Below are 21,436 nucleotides of genomic sequence, written 5' to 3' on the forward strand. Positions count from 1 at the left end.
AATTAAACTGGAGATTTTTCCCCCCCCAACACATATACTTCTGCAGAGAAAGACTTCACTCTTACCCAGAACTGTCAGCATGCCAGACGTTCTTGCTGTCCTTACTTCGCAGGAATATTCTGCTTCATCATCCAGGAGACATTTGTTGATAACAAGAATGCGGACTGCTCCCTTAGATATGATGTCATATTTTTTGCCCTTTTTAATTTCAGCACCATCTTTAAACCAGTGAACCTTTATTTAAGATAAACAAATACCTTTATCAGTTTTCTTATTCCTTCACATGTATATCCTTGAGAGGAACTATGATCCTAAGCTCTTCTAAAAGCATTCAGTAAGACTTTATATTATTAAGAACTAAAGTGATAAATATAACCAAACCCCCAAAAAACAAGAACAAATGTCTTAAACTATTAAGTGAACAGCTGCGATACTACTATCAGGTATTAAAAATAATGGGATCATATAAGTGTAGAGTCAGAGGGCTTTGGATTTCATGCAGACCAACTCCTTTGTTTTCCAGATGTGTAAACTGAGACTCAAAATTGACTCTCCTATGGTAGTTAATGGCTACCAGGAGTATTTAGTTGAGAGATATGAAATTGCTGATATTTGATTGTTTTTAACTTAAGAAAAATCTCTTTCCTATAGTTCAAATTAATAATATCTAAATCTCCTGATTGTAAATCCAGTGTTTTTCAAGTAATAGCAAGTGACTACTACTAACAAGAGAACAATTAACTCAGGTATGTCTTTCATACTAGAGTAAAACCATTAATCTAAAAATAAAATGATTAGAGACAGGTTTGGTTCACTTTTTTTTCTCATTTTGGCTGACCAAAAGTAAACAAATTTATTGGAGAACACAAGTTAGCAAGCGCACAATCACAGACCTTGGCGTTTTCTCGGGAAATTTCACACTCAAACCGAGCCATTTCTTTTTCTTTAACTCGAAGGTCAGTGAGCGGTCTTAAGAATTCCACATGAGGAGCTGTAAGAGAAGGTCAGAATTCAAAATGAGGTTTCTAGAAATTCATTCTGACATTACTATAGTGCATATTAAGAAAAAGTGAAAAAAAAGAAAAGCAAAGAAAAAGTGAGTCTTTTGCAGGCTTTTTCATATTAGGCTACCACTGATTTGGAAGTCACTTGGAGCTGCCATTCAGTTGTGATACTTTGCCTTTTACACATCTCTGTAGTTTTTATAAAATTATGTAGCATATTATATGCCCAACTAATTCTTCCTGTCTATCACCAGCTTAGTTCTTCTGAATGATAGCTGGAAGGAAAAATCTTCACTGATACTTCTCCAGAGTTGAAAGTTGATATTGTCAAAGGAAATACCAGTAGCAAAGAATCATCATCTTATTTAAGGCAGGCAGAATAATCTTTGAGAAATCAGAAGAATTCAATGGTAGTAGAGCTTTAAGGGCTATGGCCAATCTTGTCTACAGCTGAGAGGCATAAGTCTGCAATTGAAATCATATACGTTCAGCTTTTTTGGTGTGTGTCAGCTTCAAAGAAGTCCCATATAAGGCATAAAGTTCATTAGTGCAACTAAGCAACAAGCTTTGAATGGGAGGGGGTGATTCTTTTATATATATATATATATATAATTTTATTTATCTCCAGAATTAACTTGGTGGATTTATAGGATTGAAGAGCTGCCAACATGTCCTTCCTTTTTTCAGAGCTCCTTGTGAGTCCTTCCCAAGATGACCCTTCTTGATCAATGAGATTCTGGGACACACGTGATGGCTAATAGGCTTGAAGATATGCTCATTGTAGCTGAGCCTTCTCGGAGTGGAGACAAAGTAGAGGACAGAGAAGAAGGTGACCCAAGAAGCTATTCTGTCTTAAGTGAAAGTAGAGCAACCACAATGTGGAAAGAATAAAACCAACTAAGATGCATGGAAGCACAATCAAAGCCACTATGAGCTGTTAACAGATGGGAAGCAATGAAACCAAATAGCAAATGTATTCTTTTCTAATTCCACAAAAGAATTAAAAAATGGGCTTGATTCTTTAAAAACAAAACTTTTCCATGCTAGGGCAGGTACTACCCTAGTTTGCAGAGTACAGAAGGTAAGCTTGATGGACTAGGCATGGTAGGGGTGGTGGTGGTGGGGGGTGCCCGAATATCTTAAGGTGAGTAAATAGCAAATACTGCGCAAAAATAAAGACACTCTAAAAAAGTTATTGCTCGACCAATGCATGAGTGAAAAAAAATGAGCTAGCATGTGGCATTTTGAAAAAAGATGTTATATTTTCCACCAGAGGAAGAAATAAGGCTAAAAACCATTAGTGCTCTCTTCACTTATAGGGCTCAATCCAGGCTCCACTCCATCTTCTTTTCCATTCTTCTTTTCAGAGACAGCTTTATGTGAATGGGTTTTGTCATACTACAGCAGACCTCTGGGTTGCGCCTTTTCAAACTGAAGTTTCTTTTTCTAGTGGTTTCTCACACCTGAGAATTCATTTTCCTTCCAAGAGGAACTTGCTTTCATTTCCTCTCCTTTTTTTTTTTTTTCTGACTCCCTTCTTGTCTTTTTAAGTTTCAATTGTCCTCGTCTGTATTGAGATATTCCTGCAGTAGGCTTACCCCACATAGACAAAGAGCACATCCGCTCATTACTCTGTGAGAAGCATAGCAAAAAGTGATCACTCTGCCCTTCTCAGACCAGATGTAGCAGAAGGACAGTTCTTTTTTTAAACACACAAAAGATCATGTCATGTCAGTACCAATAATGTAAGTCTCCAAGAAATGCAGTTAGGCCAAGAAGAGCATGCAAAAAAGTGGTTTTGTTGTTGTTATCAAAGAGTTACAAGTGAAAAGTCCTGTGTAAGAATACTTACGCACGACATTCAGGTTACAAGAAGTCTTAAAATCCTTAGCATCACAAGTGTAAGTCTTAATATCCTCTGGGGTACAGCCGTGTATAATAAGTTTTCTGACTCTGCCATCGGCAACAATCTCATACTTCTTGCTTTTGAGAATTTCTGTCCCGTTTTTGAACCATTTCACCTTAGCATTTTCTCGGGATACTTCACACTCCAATACCGCTGTGGCTTCCTCTTCGACCGTCTGGTCCTCAAGAGGCTTAGTGAATTCAACTGGGGGTTCTGAAAGAATCATACTAATTAGCCAAACTTCTGCAAGAGTTTCAGCACCTCCTCAATTCTCCTCTTGTATCTCAAGGGCTTTCCTGTTTTTAAGTTTCCTTTGTAAGTTTGGATTCCACCTGGATGTTTTCCTCTAATAATGATGTTTCATCATTATTTTTAATATACAGAGGAAAAGCAAAGAATACGAAACAAGAAGGAAATAATAGCCAACTCTTGGTTAAGGGAATGATAGGTACCCATTGATAATGAGATTTCCTCCAACTGTTTACTGAATGCAATAAAAACAGTGAGAGGGAAAAATGAAGTGAGACCTATTCTAGCCAAATTTGGCTTTTTTTTTTTTTTTAAGTTAAATTTTGGTCTAATTTTGTTAGGCCAAAAAGTAAAATTAGCCTTTCTGATATTCGGTGGATTTGAGAGATCTGTGGAGTAAAGTGAAGTGAAATCACTCAGTCACGTCTGACTCTTTGCGACCCCACGGATTGTATGTAGCCTCCCAGGCTCATCCGTCCATGGAATTTTCCAGGCAAGAGTACTGGAGTGGGTTGCCATTTCCTCCTCGGGATCGAACCCGGGTCTCCCACACTGCAGGCAGACACTTTACTGTCTGACCACCAGGTGGTACTTACCATATACAGATAGTTAAGAGTTGGCATTATTTATGAAACTCTGTATTATACATGTTTTAAAAAAATAAGCTGTGTGATTATTACCTTTCACAAAGAGTTTGGCTTGCGTTTTGAAATCTTTTGCTACTAGTTGGACTTCTCCAGCATCTTCTAACTTTACATCCCTCAAAGTAAGTGTATGAACTCTTCCTTCTGAACGTGTAACCACCTAGTTTTTCAGAAAAAGAAAAAGAAGTTCAGTTTAAGGATATATGAATAGTAACTAGATTTATCACAGTGATCATTTTGAAATCTACAGAAATAAGAATCACTATGTCATGTATCAGGAACTAATATAGTGTTATAGGTCAATTATAGTTCAAAAACAAAAACAAAAAAACCCAACAAACTCATGGAAGAAGAGCTCAGATCTTTGTTTACCTGGGTGGGGTGGTGGGGAGAGGCTAATTGGATGAACTGATCAAAAGGTAGAAAATTCTTGTTAAAGATAAATAAGTACTAGGGATGTAATGTACTACTACAACATAACAGATGTAATTGACACTGCTGTATGTTATATATGAAGGTTGCTAAGAAGGTAAATCCAAAGAGTTCTTAACCACAGGACAAAATTTTTTGCTTTATCTTTAATATGAGATAATGGGTGCTCACAAACATTGTGGTAATCATTTCATGATACACATAAGCCAAATTATTATGCTTACACTTTAAACTTATACAGTGCTGTATATCAATTATATATCAAAACTGGAAGAAAAAAAGAATATATAAAACAACATTCCTCTCTCTCTATACACACACACCACACACACACACACACACACACACACACACACACACACACACACACATATATGTAGGTGCATTTAGTTCATTCAGGTAAAGAGTTTGAAATAGTGCTTTCCAAAATGTTTTATAATAATCTGTACCACATATATGTATTTTAAAACAGTTTAAACTAATAGTTTGGAATCTTGAGGAAACTTTAGGCTTTTACAGTTTGCAGTTACCTTTATATAATTACAGGGAGGACTTCTATGTTGAAACGTCTTGGTGAATTTATATGTGTATGAGTATTTATATGTATACATATATATTTGACTCCATTTTACTACTGAGTTTGAACTTATATATATACAGGAAGAACTTATAAAAGCTAAATCATGAAAGGAAGGGAGAAAAATGATCACATATAGTTAGCTGAAAGTAAACCTTATGTTCTAAATGCAAGATGTTTGCCTTGCAATGAACTAGAATTCTTCCCATTTATTTAGCAATTATTTTGCAAACCAGTTAAACGTGATTAAAATAATTTGTACAGTCTCTTAATTTTGTTAGAAAACACAAATGAAGATGTTGGCTCTTCATTTCACACATGAAAGTCATGTATTTGCACCTTATGACTGGGAAGAGCAGGTATCAGACAGAGCTATGATTGTTCACAAAGCACAAATGGATAAAGAGACTTCAGAACAAGTGAAAGCAGGAGGTGGCTGCGATCTTGGAGTATGAAGACAAAGGCTGCCACCACCGTTAGTATTTTGATTTATGTTAGTGTTGTAAATGCAACCTTAGGTGGTTTGAAGGGGTATCACCTGTAGGAAAATGAATCATCAAAAAGAATATACTGGCTTGATATGGGCTGCAATTAGGTTGCGTAATTGGCTTGTGCCAACGGACAATCAGGCTACAGACAGAGCTATCCTCACAGTAAATTACAAGACAAGTGGAGGTTCTTCTAGTTCCCCCATCCCAAATTCCTCAAGACATTGTGCCCTGTCATAGAGATTGATTTTGCTTAAGAGTTCACTTACAGTTAAGAATAATGTAAAATTTTTTACCAGTAGAACTGTTTATTATCGTGGTGTAAAGAAGAGAGTTAGGAATAAAGTTTCATATGAAGGTTTTCCCTTAATGAAGAGCTGGGCTATTAAAATAACTACCTTAATAATTGGGAAAGCCAAAACAAAATAAGGGAAAATAAATAGGAGAAAGTAATTAAGACATGTTCTAGGAACACAGCTACTTATTCAAGGACATGGTGCTTGAATGGGAGAAAGATTGTTTCTGTGATGATGTTTCAATATAAATTGTGCATTTAAAAATTCGACTGTGATTTAGGGCTATTTTAAAAAGTATCTCCCGTTCTAATCTACCAACAGATATTTGTTGACACATGGTTTTATCATTGAAATTTCACTGAGGTTACTCTAGAATATTCTATTACCAAGAACTAGGCTCAGTGGTTCTCAGGAAATATTGCTGTACACCTGAAACTAACACAACATTGTAAATCTACTATACTCCAAAAATTTTTTCAAAATAAAATGGTCTAGTTTTTACATTAGAACTAATAAGACTAATCTTTTAATTAAAAGCTCTTAATTTGAGCTAAAGATATATAGTAGCAAAAGAGTAATATCATTTGTCCTTAAGCAATGTTCCTTTGGGACGTCCCTTGCGGCTCAGACAGTAAAGAATCCGCCTGCAGTGCAGGAGACCAGGTTTTAATCCCTGGGTCAGGAAGATCCCCTGGAGAAGGGAATGGCTACTCAGTCCGATATTCTTGCCTGAACTATTCTATGGACAGAGGAGCCTGGCTGACTATAGTTCATGGGGTTTCAAAGAGTCAGACACAGCTGAAGGGACTAACATTTTCAGTGTTCCTTTATTCAAATCATGAAAGGGTCTTGAAAAATCAACCAGTGCTCTGCCTTTAGACATGAAACAATTAAACCACACTTAACTGGACAAATGTGTATTTTGAAAAAGCAAACGTGAAGGTGGAGATGCCTCCATTACCCAGTTCAGTATATGCAGAAAACCTCACAGTGAGGACAGTTTCCTCATTTAACTTAATTCTCTTGCTGCAAATGGAATGTATGACTTTTCTATCCTTGGTAACAAAGGAGATCAACTCGTCATTACTGTCTGTATAGCAGGCAGATTTTATCTCCCAGATGAATATTAACTGATTACCCTTTAATTCCTTTATTAAAATCCTACTACTTTTGTTCAAGAATAGTTGTTCAATGGCATTTTCCTTCTAATACTTTAATCAACTTTGTGGCTCTTAATTAAACCGAATCCCTTTTTAATTTTATATTCCTATAATTCTTAACAGTTTGATTTATATTGAAGACTTGATGCCACATTTGATTCTATAAATATCAAATATCTAAAAATACCGAAGGAAAAAAAAAGGACATAATGGCCTGTGCTTATTTCCAACACATGTTGGATGTTTTCTATATATTTTATTTCAAGAATTCAAAATTAATGGTGAGTTATCAAGATAATTTAAACACATGTTGTCTTAGGGAGCAAAATACATAGTTCAATTTGGGTATTGAGCTAGTTACTCAATACCCACCACAAGCTAGTTACTTCCTAAAACTTCTTAAAGTATATTTGTTCATACATGTGGATAATCATGGAGCCCTTCTTTCCTGCCACCACCATCGGCTGCATTTTAAATAGTCCATTTGCATTCCAGAATTTGCACAGCTCAAAGCACTTGAGGGTTAAAAATAGCTTTGGAGAAATGCTTGAAGAGCAGATCCACCCAGAAGTTATCTCAACTACTTGATCAACTGCCTGAAATGGAATTTCCATCCTCTCCTCTTAATCCCCTTATATGCAGAACACGAAATAGCATGGAGAGAATTCTCCATGAAACCTAATCTGTACCCTTGTACCGCACAGCAAATCAGAAAGCCTTTTTGATCCCTCCTGTCTTCAATGAATTAAACTATCACTGATCATTAATTAATGTTTGCCTTTTCTGCAAAGTCCTAAAACTTGATCGTACTTAAAATTTTAATTTCCATTTCAACAGAAATATCATCAGGTTAAACCCCACAAAAATGAGAAGAACCTGCTTTACAACGTCAACAGAAATCACGCTTGAGTGGGGAAAAGGAAGGGGAGACAAGGGACAGTAAGAAAGAAGGAGGAGCATGCATGTGAAGATGAAAGAGCTGAGGGAGAAAGAAGTGCAGGCAAGGCCACCACCCGTCTGCCTCTGACCTTGTCACTGGGCTCCAGTTTCTTCCCTCTGAGGTACCATTCCACTGGGATGTCCTCGTAGGACAGCTCGCAGTCGAAAGTGGCGGTCTCCCCCGCAGTCACCGTGACATCCTTCAGAGGCCTCAGGAGACCAATGACGCGGGCTGTGCGAGGGGAAGGAAACAGCTCCCGGTGACTCATTTTGTAATTCCAAAAGGATAAATACACATTTAGTTATTGATCGTCAAGGTTGCTTTCCTCGAGGAGGAAAGAGCCACAGGGCTGCCCGCTGTTCTCACTCCCATGTGAACATGGCCCCTTGGTGCCGAGAAGGGGAGAGCAGGTGGCCAGGGAGCGGGTATCTATCTGTAGGGGCCCTTTCGTTCTGATTTGCAAGGTCAGCGAGAAGTTTGTGCTGCATCTGTTGTTCTGCCAGGCATCGAGTTCCTCTTGCTACATAAGGTATGTGACTTCCAAAATAACTAAGACTCTGATTGGGAGAGGACAAGGGCCCCTCAACCACACAGCCTGTCCAATCCATAAACACTTCTGCGCCTTCCAAAACTGTTAGCCTGGTGCTTCCCACCTCCCTTCTTGAATCTGAAATGCCCACACAGCAGAGTTTTTCTTTTTTGTGTGAAAGTTGTATAGCCACTTGAAAATTTTCTTTAAGGGTCTTTAAGAGTTCTGAGTTAAGACTCTTTTTCTATGAATATTCTACTTTGAAAGAATTAGGGAGTGGGGGAGTGTGAGACTTAATTTTCTTTGGTTCAAACAGAATGGTTGATGAAATTTCCAAACTTTAGAATTTGAACCACAGGTGTATGAGGATGACAAAGAAGTAAATACCAGAAAGCTAGTTTCTATACTTAGATAATGTTTTCTAATTAACTAAATAAATCTAATTTCACTCACATCCAGTTGCTGCAGGAGTTTACCATTCACTTTCAGCAGAAAGACATAATACTCACGTTTTACTCGGAGGTGGGCGCTAGATTTAACATTGGCAGCTTGGAAATCCACCCCCCCAGTCTGGTCCAGGCGGCAGTTGTGCAAAATAAGGAAGTGTGTTTTGCCTTCTTCCTTGATCTCACATTCCTGTGTCAAAAGAGAGGAAAGATTCCATAGGAAGTCATCTTTGGTATTTTGTTCTGAGGATAAAATTCCTTAATTAAAGGAATTTATGAGGAAAACTCTTGAGGTGACTATATAATTTTGAGTTTTGTGAAAGAAAGCTAACAAATATTATTCATGATGGCAATATTTACTTGAGCTGCTTCATTCTAAACCAACCAGCAGCATTTACAGAATATCTAGAACCTTGTACCGATGCTGGATCAAAAATAATGCAAGTGTGCCCGTCTGAGCCCATTCATAGACCCTAATAGCTCTCACTGGCTTGAGTTCTGATGAACTTGATATCATGCTTTAAATGCCTTGTGTGCACTCTGACTTTTCTCCTGTCCTTTTCCTATTTCACACAGCTCCTCTGGGCATTGACAAGTTCAGAAATAGCCTTACAGGTGTTTGGAGCAGGGCCTCTCCCTTGAGCTTCCAGTTGGCGTGGATATCTTCTTCCGAGATTTCAGTTTCAAAGCGAGCCGTCTCAGTCTCCATCACCTCCACACTGTACAGGGGCCGCACCAGTTTAATTTCCCGATCTAGAAAAGTGCAGGGTCAGCATGTGTCATTAGCCTCTGGCAGAAATAACTCCAACAGCTTCAAGAGTAAAGCTTGTGGAAATTTCCTTACCCTCAATGTCAAGCTTTCCTGAGGTCTTATCTGTCCCACAGTCACAGGTGTACTGTCCAATATCTGACTTCAAGGCTTTCTTTAGGATTAGCATGCGCTTCTTGCCATCTGCCTTAATAACAGCATTTTTAGATGGTTTTATTTCCTGTCCATCCTTAAACCATTTCACCGGTGCATCTGCTTTGCTAATTTCACACTGTAGAATCACTTCATCTTTCTCTACGCCAGTGTAATCTTGAAGCTTTCCTGTAAAGTATGGATCTCCCTCTGCAAGTAAAGTATAAGTGAAAAAAATTCATTAACCACCTAAGGAGATAAAAAATCTCTTGGAAAGTTTAAGGGGCAGCTCATAGAAGTCTGGGTGTATTTAGAAAGTGTACCATGCTTTACTCATTTAACATGTATGTTCAAAAGTTCTCTAAAAGTTAGAAAAGGAATTGATGCCTGGGATTTATCAAGATCTAATCTATCTATATTATATTTTGAAGTATTTCATTAACAGTAGTATGAAAGACACAATGAAATTTAGCTTCAAATAATTATGTGGTCCTCCATCATTCAGCTAAATTTTGAATTTCTTAGCAAATCTCTTATGACCAGTTTACCTGTAAGCTTTCCAGTTCACATTATTAGTTTTTCTTCTATCAATTAATAGTTCGCCTTTAATGGTCACTATACATATTAGACTTCGTATATAATCTGCCTGATACTAGCAGCCCAGGAAAAACAATGAGCTTTATTAATGTAAGTTCTGTGTTTCTTAGGGACTTGAGAAACATTTTTCTGAAATAATTTTGATAAAGTGAAGAGAGGAAGTATTTATATTCCTAATTTTAAATATGACAAGGCTCCATAATTAAGTGAGTTTTAATTCTGATTTAAACTGGCTATTTTGTGAGCCTGAATCTTTATTCCTTTAAAATCCTCTTATATTTTTTGGTAAAAATAATTCAGACTCAGCTCTAATAATGTATGTGGTCATTTCTTAAGGGCAGGAATTGCTTTCATGTAATATAACACTTGAAAGATTTTACATAGTAGATACTATATAAATTTCTGATGAATTGAATGCAATAAAATTAAATTAAAAAAAAAAGCACCTACCAAGCACAGTGAGTTTGGCTTCTGAACTTAACCCCATAGCTTCCACTTTAATTTGAGAGGTATCGTCAATAGAGAGGTTTCTGAATGTGATGGAATGGGTCTTCCCTTCATCATCCATTGAGACCCACTTGCTGGTGTGCAGGCGCTGGTCATTCTTGAACCAGCGAACGCGGATGTTGTCATGGGACAGCTCCACAGTAAACACAGCACTTTCCCTCTCTTTGGCTGTTACATCCTTGAGTGGGGTGAGGAATTTAAGTCGGATTCCTATCAGGAAAAAACAACAACAGCAATTTACTAATACTGATCCTTAAAGGAGGATATATAAAAGGAAAAATATAAATAAAAGCATTTAAAGGTAGCCTATCTGATAAGAATGCTTACCTTCAATGATCAGTTTGCCACTTGTATGCTTATCTTCAGCTTCAAATATGTATTTGGCTTCATCTTCAAAAGCGGCAGATTTGATCACCAGTGAATGCTTAGTACCATCCTTGATAAGCTCAATTTTGTCATCACCTGTGATTTCCTGGGTTCCTTTCAGCCAACGGTATGTTTTGGGCTCCCTGGATACTTCACATTCAAACTTAGCTTCGTCTTTCTCAAAGACTTTAATGTCACTGAGAGGTGTGATGAAGATAAGTGGCAATTCTGAAAAAAAGAAAAGGGTGTGGATGAAGCCAGAATATGCTTCCAGGCATCAGTTCTGGGTCTCAAAAGGAAGCCTTGCAAAGAAAACACAAAAGGGTGGCTGGCAAGCAGAACGTACCTTTCACTTTCAGATTGGCTGCGGATTTAGCATTGGCAGCTTGGAAGGAGACCTTGCCTGTCATATCCAGCTGGCAGTTATAAAGGACCAGAATATGCTTCTTCCCATCTTCAATGATCTCACAGTCCTGTTTGGAGTGAGGTGAGGAGGAAAGAGAAAGAAAAACATCATTTTCATAACTGGTTATTCCTACAAATAATCAAGAGATTTTGTACCAGAAATGTACCATCTTTCACCACTGAGCAAGCAAGCGCCCCACCCCTACCTATGTGATCAGATCATTGCAACTTACAGGGGAGGCAGTTAAAGGCTCTCCTTTTAGCTTCCACTGGCCATGGACATCTGGTTCAGAAAGTTCAATTTCAAAGCGAGCTGTTTCACCCACAAACACTTCTACTCCATACAGAGGCTTCTCCACTTTTATTAGTCGGGCTGAAATTTACACAAAGTTTTGTAAGAATGACTGGACAAAGCAATCGCAGATTCAGATGGGGCACCTTTAGAAATTCTGTGTGGCTCACCCTCAACAGTGACGTTTGCTTTTGTCGTATCCGTGCCGCAGTCACACACATATTCGCCTTTGTCTTTCAGATCTGCCTTTTTGATTTTTAAGATGCGGTGCAGGCCATCTGCCTTGATGGAGTGTTTCGGTGAAGGTAGAAGCTCTTCCCCATCTTTGAACCATTTCACTGGCACATCTTTGCTCACTTCACACTTGAGAACAATCTCGTCCTTCTCGACTCCTGTCTTGTCATGCAATTTCACAGTGAAGTAGGGATCGGCCTCTATAAGGGACATTTGGCAGATAATCAGAGAACGTCAAAGCGAAATTAAAGAGTTACACATTGCAAAATGTTTAACTGTTACCCACTCCCACCATCCAAAAGTCAGCTCTCTGGTTATAGCTGGTCACATTTACCTAAGACCTTCAGGTTTGCTGTGGAGCTGAGGTCCTTAACCTGGGCTTTGATCTGGGAAATATCATCCATTGTCACTTCTCTCATTTCCAGCTTGTGAGTCTTGCCCTCTGAGGAGATGAGTACAGTCCTGCTCGTGTGGAGTTTGGCATCATTTTTGAACCAGACCACGTGCATTTTTTCATGAGAAAGTTCACAGACAAAAGTTGCTGTTTCACCTTCTTTCACTGTCTGATCTTCAAGAGGTGATATGAATTTCAGTCTTATACCTGCAAATACAAGGTAATATGCTCAGAAATACAATTTACCTTCAGAAATAGTCCACTCTGCCTGGCAAAAAGAATCTTTCACATGGCATTTATTGAGTCACCTTTTCAAAAGGATCTATCCTCCATTAAAAAAAAAATTAAGGGGATTGTTTTGATGGCAATGTGAAAATAAAGTTGTGGGGCTAATGGTCACTTACAGCTATTAAAACTTGATGTTCCTTTTTTTCCTGATGATCTGTATGTGAAGTCAGATATTCATGTGCCTAACTACAGGATGGTAGAGTCAGAGCTCACCAGCTCTTACCTGTAACAAATAATCGTGCTGAGGTCTTCTTGCCCTCCACTTCAGCAGTATAGACTCCTTCGTCATCAAATTGAGAATTATTGATGACAAGAATGTGTTTCTTTCCATCAGTAATGATATCAAACTTGTCAGATGACTTGATTATATCAGGTCCTTTAGACCATATAACATTTGCTTCTCGAGTGAGGACACATTCAAATCGAGCCTGTCGCTTTTCTGGGACTGTGACATCCTTCAGGGGCACAGCAAAGTCAAGTTCGATTTCTGGAAAGCAAACATGAAGAATGAGGCTTTTCAGAATGCAGGGGGCTGTCAGATGAAGTTGAGCCCACTCCATGAGTCCTAAAGGCCCATACCTTTCACTGTCAGAATGGCAGTCGTAACTGCATTCAGTGCCTGGTAAAGAACTTCACCAGCTTGGTCCAGTTTGACTTTATGCAAAGTCAAGAAGCGTTTTCCACCTTCTGCCTTGATCTCACATGTCTGAAAAAGGATAGGTTTAGTTAGCATTTGAATGAGATAGATTGTTTCAGATACAGATGTCTATAGAGCCATAAAATAACTGTAATACTACTAATAAAAATAAAGAATATTGTCATAAATTTTTTTTTTCAATTGCTGAGCTGTCTACAAATAGTGCATCAAATTTCTTCTCCTCTTTGAGACTTTGGAAGCCAGAAATAATTCCATCTTTACTGAACCAAATCTGAGTGTCAGAATCAGTTATAGAATGTGGTCATACAGAATATGACTAACAACTTATTCTATTTTTTGTTGATGTATAGTTGACTTACAAAGTAGTGTTTATCACAGGACGTTGAATATAGTTCCCTGTGCTGTATAGTAGGGTCTGTGGTTGACTCATTTTATACATAATAGTTTGTGTCTGCTAACCCTCAACTCCCACACCCCCTCTCTCCCTTGACAACCACTCGTCTCGTCTCTATGTCTGCGAGTCTGTCTCTGTTTTGTGGACAGGTTCATTTGCGTATATGATTAACAACTTGAAGAAATTACTCACAGGTGAGGGTCTTAGAAGTTCTCCCTTCAGTTTCCATTGTCCAGGAATATCTGCTTCCGAGATTTCTGCATCAAAGCTTGCACTTTCTTTCTCATAAATGGTAACATCCTCTATTGGCTTAAGCAATTCAACTTCACGGTCTGTATTGGTAAAGGATGAAAACCCATCAGGCGTTAAACAGTGACACTTTTGTGAGTGTACCTGTGCATATTATTTTGCCTTAGGCACATACACAACTTAAGAATAAATGGTAAGGTTTTTATACCTCCAAGTGTCAGCTTGGCAGGGTATCTTTTCCCTTCAATTTCCACTGCATATTCATCAATATCTTCTGGCATAGCATTCTTAACTTTGAGGTGTATATGATTTCCTTCTCTTACTATCTCAGTCTTATCAGTTGGTTCCCAGGGGATCTCATCATATCCTTTGTACCACTTAATGTTTGGAGTGTCCTTGGCTATGACACAGGTGAAGACAGCCGTCCCTTTGGGTTTCACGTGCTGATCTCGTATGGGTTTCACCAGCCAGTCTCTGATGACTTCTGTATGATAAAACAGGTCAGAAAAGATAATTAGCATCTGAATAAGCAGTACAAAACCTTCCTTAGCGAATTTCAGAAACAGCGAAAAATCCTCAAAACTGGACATAATTAATCTGCTCTGATTTGATATTCTCCCTGATAAGTAAGGTGTAAGACTGTTGATATTCTGATACTGGAAACTGAAGATCTCTCTTCTCTTTTCTGAACAGTAAGTAGAACTAATTTCCCAGCGAAGCACTGACCTACTACTTTCACGCAGGATGAGCACTCCAGGTTGTTGGCATTTTCCACAGTCACTGTGTACGTCCCAGCATCGGAGTCATCTGCATCGTTGATGGTCAGCGCCCGCAACAAGCCAATGACGCCGGGCACAATTTTGCCGGGTTTCTCCACGACAATCTTGCCATCCTTCCTCCAGACCACGTCACGCTCTTTGTTTAACTCACAGCTTAAGTACAGCGGCTGTCCTCTGACCACTGTGACTTCCTCTTCAAGCGTTTTTACAAAACGCACAGGAAGTTCTATGGAGAATTGCAATATTAAAAAGTGGCAGAGACTTTTCAATACATACAATATTTTCAATGAGATAAAACTTGGGAAGAAATTTTGTTTAAGGGACAATAAAAATTGCTACGTTAACGTTGTGTTAACGTTCCATGGGGGCCATATTCAGAAGACTGGAAATTACCTTCAACAATCAGTTTAGCCGTGGAGGTCTTCTCCTTATTTCCCAGACGTAGAACACAGGTGTATTCGCCAGCATCAGAAAGTTGAACATCAATGATATGCAGCTTTCTGTCTTTGCCATCAGCGATGAATCTGTACTTTGGGCTCTCACGGATATTGCTACCATCTTTCATCCAGGTTGTAACTGCAGTGGACGGGGAAATTAAACACTCAAAGATTGCAGAAGAGCCAACTGACTCTGCTTCAGTCAAGACAATGTCTTTGATTTCTTTCACAAACTTCAATGGCACAGCCTTCAGCTGGTAGGTGAACGGGGCTTCGTCAGGCGGCTTCTCTCCACCACTTCCTGGTCTTAACTTTTTCCTTTCAGCTTCTATTGGTGAAGGAGTCTTTTTGGCTACACCTAATTCAAAATAAAATTAAAAGTTGAATTGGCATTTCCATATGGGTCAGTAAGTGCATACCTGGCTGTCTGCTGGGTAAAGCCAGTGATAGTGTGACCACGAGACAAGAGGGGAAAATTAAAGATGAGGCAACTATCAATTGAATTTATCCTGCATTCTTTCAGAAAGAAAATGAGGAGGCAAAAGGAATCCACGGATAATAAACACTCTGCATTTTCTCAAGTTTGAAAGCCAAATGTATAATGTCCAGATTAATGTCTCATTATTTCATCTATGATGTATAAATACCATGTATATGGAGAATGAAGCTTGGAGCCTGTAGGGTTCATTATCCTAAAGTGTATATGTTACATATGTAATATCCAATTGAGTAATATTAGAGGTGTATTCATTGTGATATTAAAAGACATACTAGTGTTCGCAGAATCAATTAGAAATCATAAAGATATAAATTTTGAAATCTTCCCCCTTGAACAGAAAACTGCCCTTGAAAGTAAAGTTTCCAGAGTGAAAGGTTTTACAACTCAGGTACAGGGAAATGAATCTTACCTTTGATGGGACCTTTTGGCTTGGCAGCCTCTTCTTTCGGTGCTTTGGCTTCTGAAATAAAAATAAAACCCAGCATTTAAACAATTTTCAGACTTATTTCATGCTTAGTAGTAAACCATGTGGGCTGAATCATGCTCTTTATTATAAATATGAATGCATGAAGAAAAATTGGATTTTTTAATGTGACTTTTACTGAGACTATCTGGATATTTCCAGCAAGACATATTCTGAATGTTATGACCAAGCTAAATTGCCAATGTTTCTAGGATTAAAAAATTACCTTCAGCAAGTAATTTTTCTCCCATTTCTGGAAGGCTTACTCTTACCTTGTGAGGAAGAGTTTTACGCTTACCTAGCTGTGTAAAATATTTTGTATGTTAATGTGTATGCTGGTTATGTGAATCAAGGAAATACCTTTTTTTATCAACAAGGAATCAATGTAGGCTAAAGGGAAATAACCCAGAAGTTACCAAAATTCTTTCTTTATTAAGCTGGGCAAATAAATCCAGGGAAGACTCCAGAAAAAGAAAGGGTCTATGTACAACAAACGTACGAATTCTTTGAAGATCTCCCTTAATTAAATAATGAACTAAGGCAAAACCAAGACAGTTCCCACACTTAAGAGTTTAATTCAATTAATATGGGGCAGTATAAATTGTAGAACCAGTTCTTTAGTGTCAGACCTGGGGATGTGAGAAAAGCTGTACTTTTACACATACTTAATTATCTCAATGTCAGTTCTTGTCTTTTTCTGAACTAATAAAAGTATCACATAAAAATCATAAAAGTTTAAAAGAATAATGCCTAAACTGTATCAGTGACAACATATGTTGTATAATATTAAAATTAAACCATAGATGAAAGAACACAGTATATTCTCATGTTATTAAACATAATAAAAATCCAAATATTTCTTGTTATGTACCAAGCACTGTGCTAAAAGTTTTGCGTATAGTTAATCCTCATAATAGTTTTAATAAGTAGTTATTAAATATTCTGATTTTACAGACTAGGAAAGAAATTAAAGAAGTAGACAAAGATCAAACAGTTAGGACATGTGTTTATCAATGATCTATACATGTCAAATCATTTTGGTTTTGAGATTATCACCTAAGTGATGAATAATAGTTCAACTAATATGTAGAGAAGGCAATGGCACCCCACTCCAGTACTCTTGCCTGGAAAATCCCATGAATGGAGGAGCCTGGTAGGCTGCAGTCCATGGGGTCGCTAAGAGTCGGACACGACTGAACGACTTCACTTTCACTTTTCACTTTCATGCACTGGAGAAGGAAATGGCAACCCACTCCAGTGTTCTTGCCTGGAGAATCCCAGGGACGGGGGAGCCTGGTGGGCTGCCGTCTATGGGGTCACACAGAGTCGGACACGACTGAAGCAACTTAGCAACTAATATGTATTTTAAGTTTGTACCTAAGATACCTATACCACTGAGTTAGTACACTGAAGAAAATTATTATTGATCTAAACTCTTATATAGATTTAAAAGCAGAACTATGCAGTCCTTTTTTTTTCCTTTTCATTGTGGTAAAATATACCTAACATAAAACTGACCAGTTTAACCATTTTTAGGTGTACAATTCAGTTGCATTAAATACTTCACAATATTATGCAACCATCAATTTCCAGAACTTTTTCTTTATTCTAAAATGCAGTCTTTTTAAAAAGTGAGAAATTATTTTTACAGGGCACGTGGGAAATTTGCATCTCCATGGGATTCCTATATGTATGTCCTTAGAGAGTATCTATATGTCTTAACTTTGAACATACTCATTAGTTAATCTCAAAAGCATATAAATAAACGATGTTTTGCAGAAATGCACATTTCAATCAAAATTGCACATTTCAATTGCACAATATGCACCCATGGATGAGAAAGTAGGTTGGTACAGGGGAGCAGATAAAGAAAATTTAATCATGAATTTATAAGCTCCCACAACTGAAACGATGCTGTGTTTCAACAAAAAGAAAGCCTAATTTTTAACGAAGTTTTCATTAAGCCACCAAAACAAACAAGCAGAAAGAAAACAACAGAATAATTACCTGCTTTCTTTCCAACTACTGGCACCGTCACTGGGGCAGCAATGGGAGCTGGTGGGGGCTCCACAGGAGGTGGTTTGATTATTTTCACTTCTGCAAAAAGATGTTCATTGCATTAATGTATCCTTTGTCACTTCCTAAAGCCCATTTGCCTATTTGCCTCCCCTGGTGAATTTTAAAATCTAATAAACTGTTTTTCAAAGAACAATATATTCTAATTATAATAAAATCTATATACAATACTATATTTGCACATATGTGATATTGTATTAAAATATAACAGTATAATCTAAGACATTGGGATGTTAGAAATCACTTGATGCATGCACACTTTCACTCCTCTTTTCTTACTAACTATACATTGTTTGTGTGAAACATGAAGGTATATGCTGTTGATATTGAGGATAAGCTTGCTTACCTGGTTCAGGCTTTGGTTTTGGTTCAGGGGCAGGGAGAGGTATTGCTGGCTTAATTTCAGGCACTAAAACAATTCATAGTAATAAGCAGGTTATCACAGTGTTTCTGAAGTTTTTCACAAAGTCAAACCAAAATTGGACAGGTTTAATGTATCTTGGAAGATACTAGAATTTATACACAAACAGTCACTAAGTGAAATACTTGATCCAAGTTTATTCTTACATTTAAACAAAGTACTTAGAAAATACAGCAAGTCAGTTTTATTGATTTTCTAATGTTATTATTCATCTCACTGCCCGTAATACAATTTTGTTAGTTTTTAAAACTTAGTAATGTATTTAACAAATGGGTGGGCATGAGGCAACTGCACGTGAGAGTGAATTGTAAAGAAAATTAAGCTGGATGAGATGAGTAGAGGTCAGGTGTTCAAATCTTAATGCCAGTGTAATGATATTTTAATTGATGCATATTTGTATTTTTAGAGACAACTGGAAGTTTGTACCTTTTACTGGTTCTGGAATTTTCCTTTCCTTTTTGGTAACAGCTGGAGGAGCTTCAACCTCTTCCACAGCTTTTGGAGGTGGTTCTGGCACTTTAAGATAATAGGATAATTTTCTAGTGTTATTTTAGGATTTGAATCCTTAGAAATCAGCTAATCTGAAATAATTAGATCAAACTATTTTCTGAAGCTCTGTTGTTGACTTTAGAAAGAAAACCCTTATATTCTATCAATTAATTTCTGTTTTCTCTTCTTGACTCTGCTTCAATTTATTTTTCTTTCTCTTATTTCACCTACTTGCCTCCCAGCCCCGTTGGTGAGCTCTCCCTTTCTAAATCACTTCTGAAATAGCAAATATACTGTTTGAGAATAGATAAAAATCAGCCCACTAAAAGCCCCAAATTTTATGAAACATTTCCGACACCTTCCCATGAAATTATTTTGCAGCCAACTTGATTATTTCAGAAATAATAATAACAACAATGATGATGAAGTGCATGGAAATGCATGAATGGATTTGAGAACTATTAATACTATAAAAATGTTTAAACAGAAAGCAGACAATGGAAAACATAGACAGATGAAATATGAAGCTACATTTATATTTAACTCCATTTATGTTTACAAGATAAACCTTTTGTTAAATCTCAATTTTGTTAAAAGATAATTTCACAAATTTTTACTGAGATTCCTACCTGTAGGTTTTTTAATTTTTTCTACTTTTTTAGGTTCTACTTTAGGTTCTTCTTCTTCAGGTCTCTTTCTTAGAACTTAAAAGACAAAAAGGTTTATATGTAAACCAAGACAAACAAATGAAGATGCTGAATAAGCTTAATGAATGCAAATAATGTACAAAGCAAGGAAAGTGAACAGCATGAGCTCAAGTGTACCGGAAACTGGCTTTTACACTAAAAATGCTTTTAAGAAAAAGATCAAGTGTTGTTAAGGTAATTAAAATAGCACTCAGAGTCACTTTATATAGATAGGCTGTTCAGAGACAAATCCATGGCAGAAATATCCAAACACAAAATGAATAACCTGAAGAGCAAAAAATTCTAATAATTCAATGTTATAATTTAATGAGAAAAGAAGAATTTAAATTAGTACAAAGTTAACAGAAGTGGAGATGGCCAAAGAAATGTAGCCAAGAAATAAGTAATTCTATGTGGAGGGAAAGTCAGAATTTGAGTCTTCATTCAAATATCTTGTTTCTAATTCTTTAATATTTTATTAGTAGAAAGAAATACTCAGGTTTTAGAAAGTGTTATTTATTAGTTGTGGTAATCCTGTGTCACACTTTAAAACTGAATTTTGAGTTCAGGCTTAAATCATTTGGTGTAATTTAGAGTATTTAATAGGCTTAGTGTATTTTACTACATAATTTGATTATGAAAATGGCAGCTATAGTCATTCTGATTAGTTTAGAATATTATCAACTTAGTCATGTCTATTAATGTTGTAAATTTCAAGATACTCTGAATGCTCACAAAATTTCTGTCTTTTTAAAAAGATATGGAAGTGATTATATTTAATTTTCAATGCAACTAGAAATGAATTTTGATAAATTAGGAATCTAATTAAGAGAAAACCAAGGAACAGAAATATTTTGTAAGCTTTCAAGTTCTTTTTTGTTATTTGAAGCTGATACAATGTTTGAAAAATACTATACCGCTTTTGAGAACAACTTCTTCCCTTGGTTGAGGTTTAGGTTCAGGAAGTAATTTGCGAACTTTCTTTTCACCTCCAGCCACTTAAAAAAATATGATTTTAAATTTTGAAGTAAATTCATATAAAAAGTAAATTTCAACAAGAAACTGTCTCTTTCAAAACTAGTTAACCATGATGCATAAGTAATAATTCTTGTTGCATATAAACATCACAGAATTTAAAAGCAAGAACACACTTCAAGTTGTTTCCTCTGCATAGATCTATATAACCTTGTGATGAAATTCAATCGCATTAACTTCAGGCAAATACATTCATTCACCTTAAAAGGGTGTAGAAGATGTTATTCTATATTGACTTTATGAATTTTTCATTCAGTACAAGGTTCTTGACAGCATCTTTGCCCAATATGCAATTGTAGATTGTTCAAACCTACACTGATATTCCCCTAACCATTAATTATAGTAGGTGTGAGTGACATTATTCAGATCTCCACTAACAAGAGAAGAAAGCCAAATAATATGGATTATGAACTTGATTTGGGGAAAGGAGAAATACTTAAACAATCTGAATTTTTAGATATTTCTATAAAACTTCACATTTGGTGTTTTAAATAAGACATTTGCAACTTATTAAATAACTTTCATGTTATGTGATAAAGATAGATGTGCTTAACTCTTACTTGAAATTTCAAACATACAGAGCAAATATGTAAAT

General features: G+C 36.8%; 1 protein-coding gene across 1 annotated transcript in view; it reads right to left on the bottom strand.

Moving 5' to 3' along the window:
* The window catches only part of TTN (titin), a 274,875-nt gene that overhangs the window by 95,371 nt on the left and 158,068 nt on the right, over positions 1 to 21,436 (bottom strand). Inside the window, exons 199-224 of the mRNA XM_018065217.1 lie at positions 20,724 to 20,804; positions 19,750 to 19,824; positions 19,058 to 19,147; positions 18,557 to 18,619; positions 18,142 to 18,231; positions 16,081 to 16,131; positions 15,129 to 15,530; positions 14,683 to 14,961; positions 14,165 to 14,440; positions 13,900 to 14,039; positions 13,235 to 13,361; positions 12,879 to 13,142; positions 12,308 to 12,574; positions 11,910 to 12,173; positions 11,681 to 11,820; positions 11,389 to 11,515; positions 11,004 to 11,270; positions 10,620 to 10,886; positions 9,516 to 9,782; positions 9,285 to 9,424; positions 8,735 to 8,861; positions 7,785 to 7,927; positions 3,840 to 3,963; positions 2,857 to 3,123; positions 894 to 991; positions 66 to 234 (exon numbers count right to left, since the gene is read on the bottom strand). Of these exons, the coding sequence (XP_017920706.1) occupies positions 66 to 234; positions 894 to 991; positions 2,857 to 3,123; positions 3,840 to 3,963; positions 7,785 to 7,927; positions 8,735 to 8,861; positions 9,285 to 9,424; positions 9,516 to 9,782; positions 10,620 to 10,886; positions 11,004 to 11,270; positions 11,389 to 11,515; positions 11,681 to 11,820; positions 11,910 to 12,173; positions 12,308 to 12,574; positions 12,879 to 13,142; positions 13,235 to 13,361; positions 13,900 to 14,039; positions 14,165 to 14,440; positions 14,683 to 14,961; positions 15,129 to 15,530; positions 16,081 to 16,131; positions 18,142 to 18,231; positions 18,557 to 18,619; positions 19,058 to 19,147; positions 19,750 to 19,824; positions 20,724 to 20,804 (4,605 nt within the window). The remainder of the gene's footprint in view (positions 1 to 65; positions 235 to 893; positions 992 to 2,856; positions 3,124 to 3,839; positions 3,964 to 7,784; positions 7,928 to 8,734; positions 8,862 to 9,284; positions 9,425 to 9,515; positions 9,783 to 10,619; positions 10,887 to 11,003; positions 11,271 to 11,388; positions 11,516 to 11,680; positions 11,821 to 11,909; positions 12,174 to 12,307; positions 12,575 to 12,878; positions 13,143 to 13,234; positions 13,362 to 13,899; positions 14,040 to 14,164; positions 14,441 to 14,682; positions 14,962 to 15,128; positions 15,531 to 16,080; positions 16,132 to 18,141; positions 18,232 to 18,556; positions 18,620 to 19,057; positions 19,148 to 19,749; positions 19,825 to 20,723; positions 20,805 to 21,436) is intronic.

Source organism: Capra hircus, chromosome 2, assembly GCF_001704415.2.
Source record: "Capra hircus breed San Clemente chromosome 2, ASM170441v1, whole genome shotgun sequence".
In the NCBI taxonomy this organism is placed as follows: Eukaryota; Metazoa; Chordata; class Mammalia; order Artiodactyla; family Bovidae; genus Capra; species Capra hircus.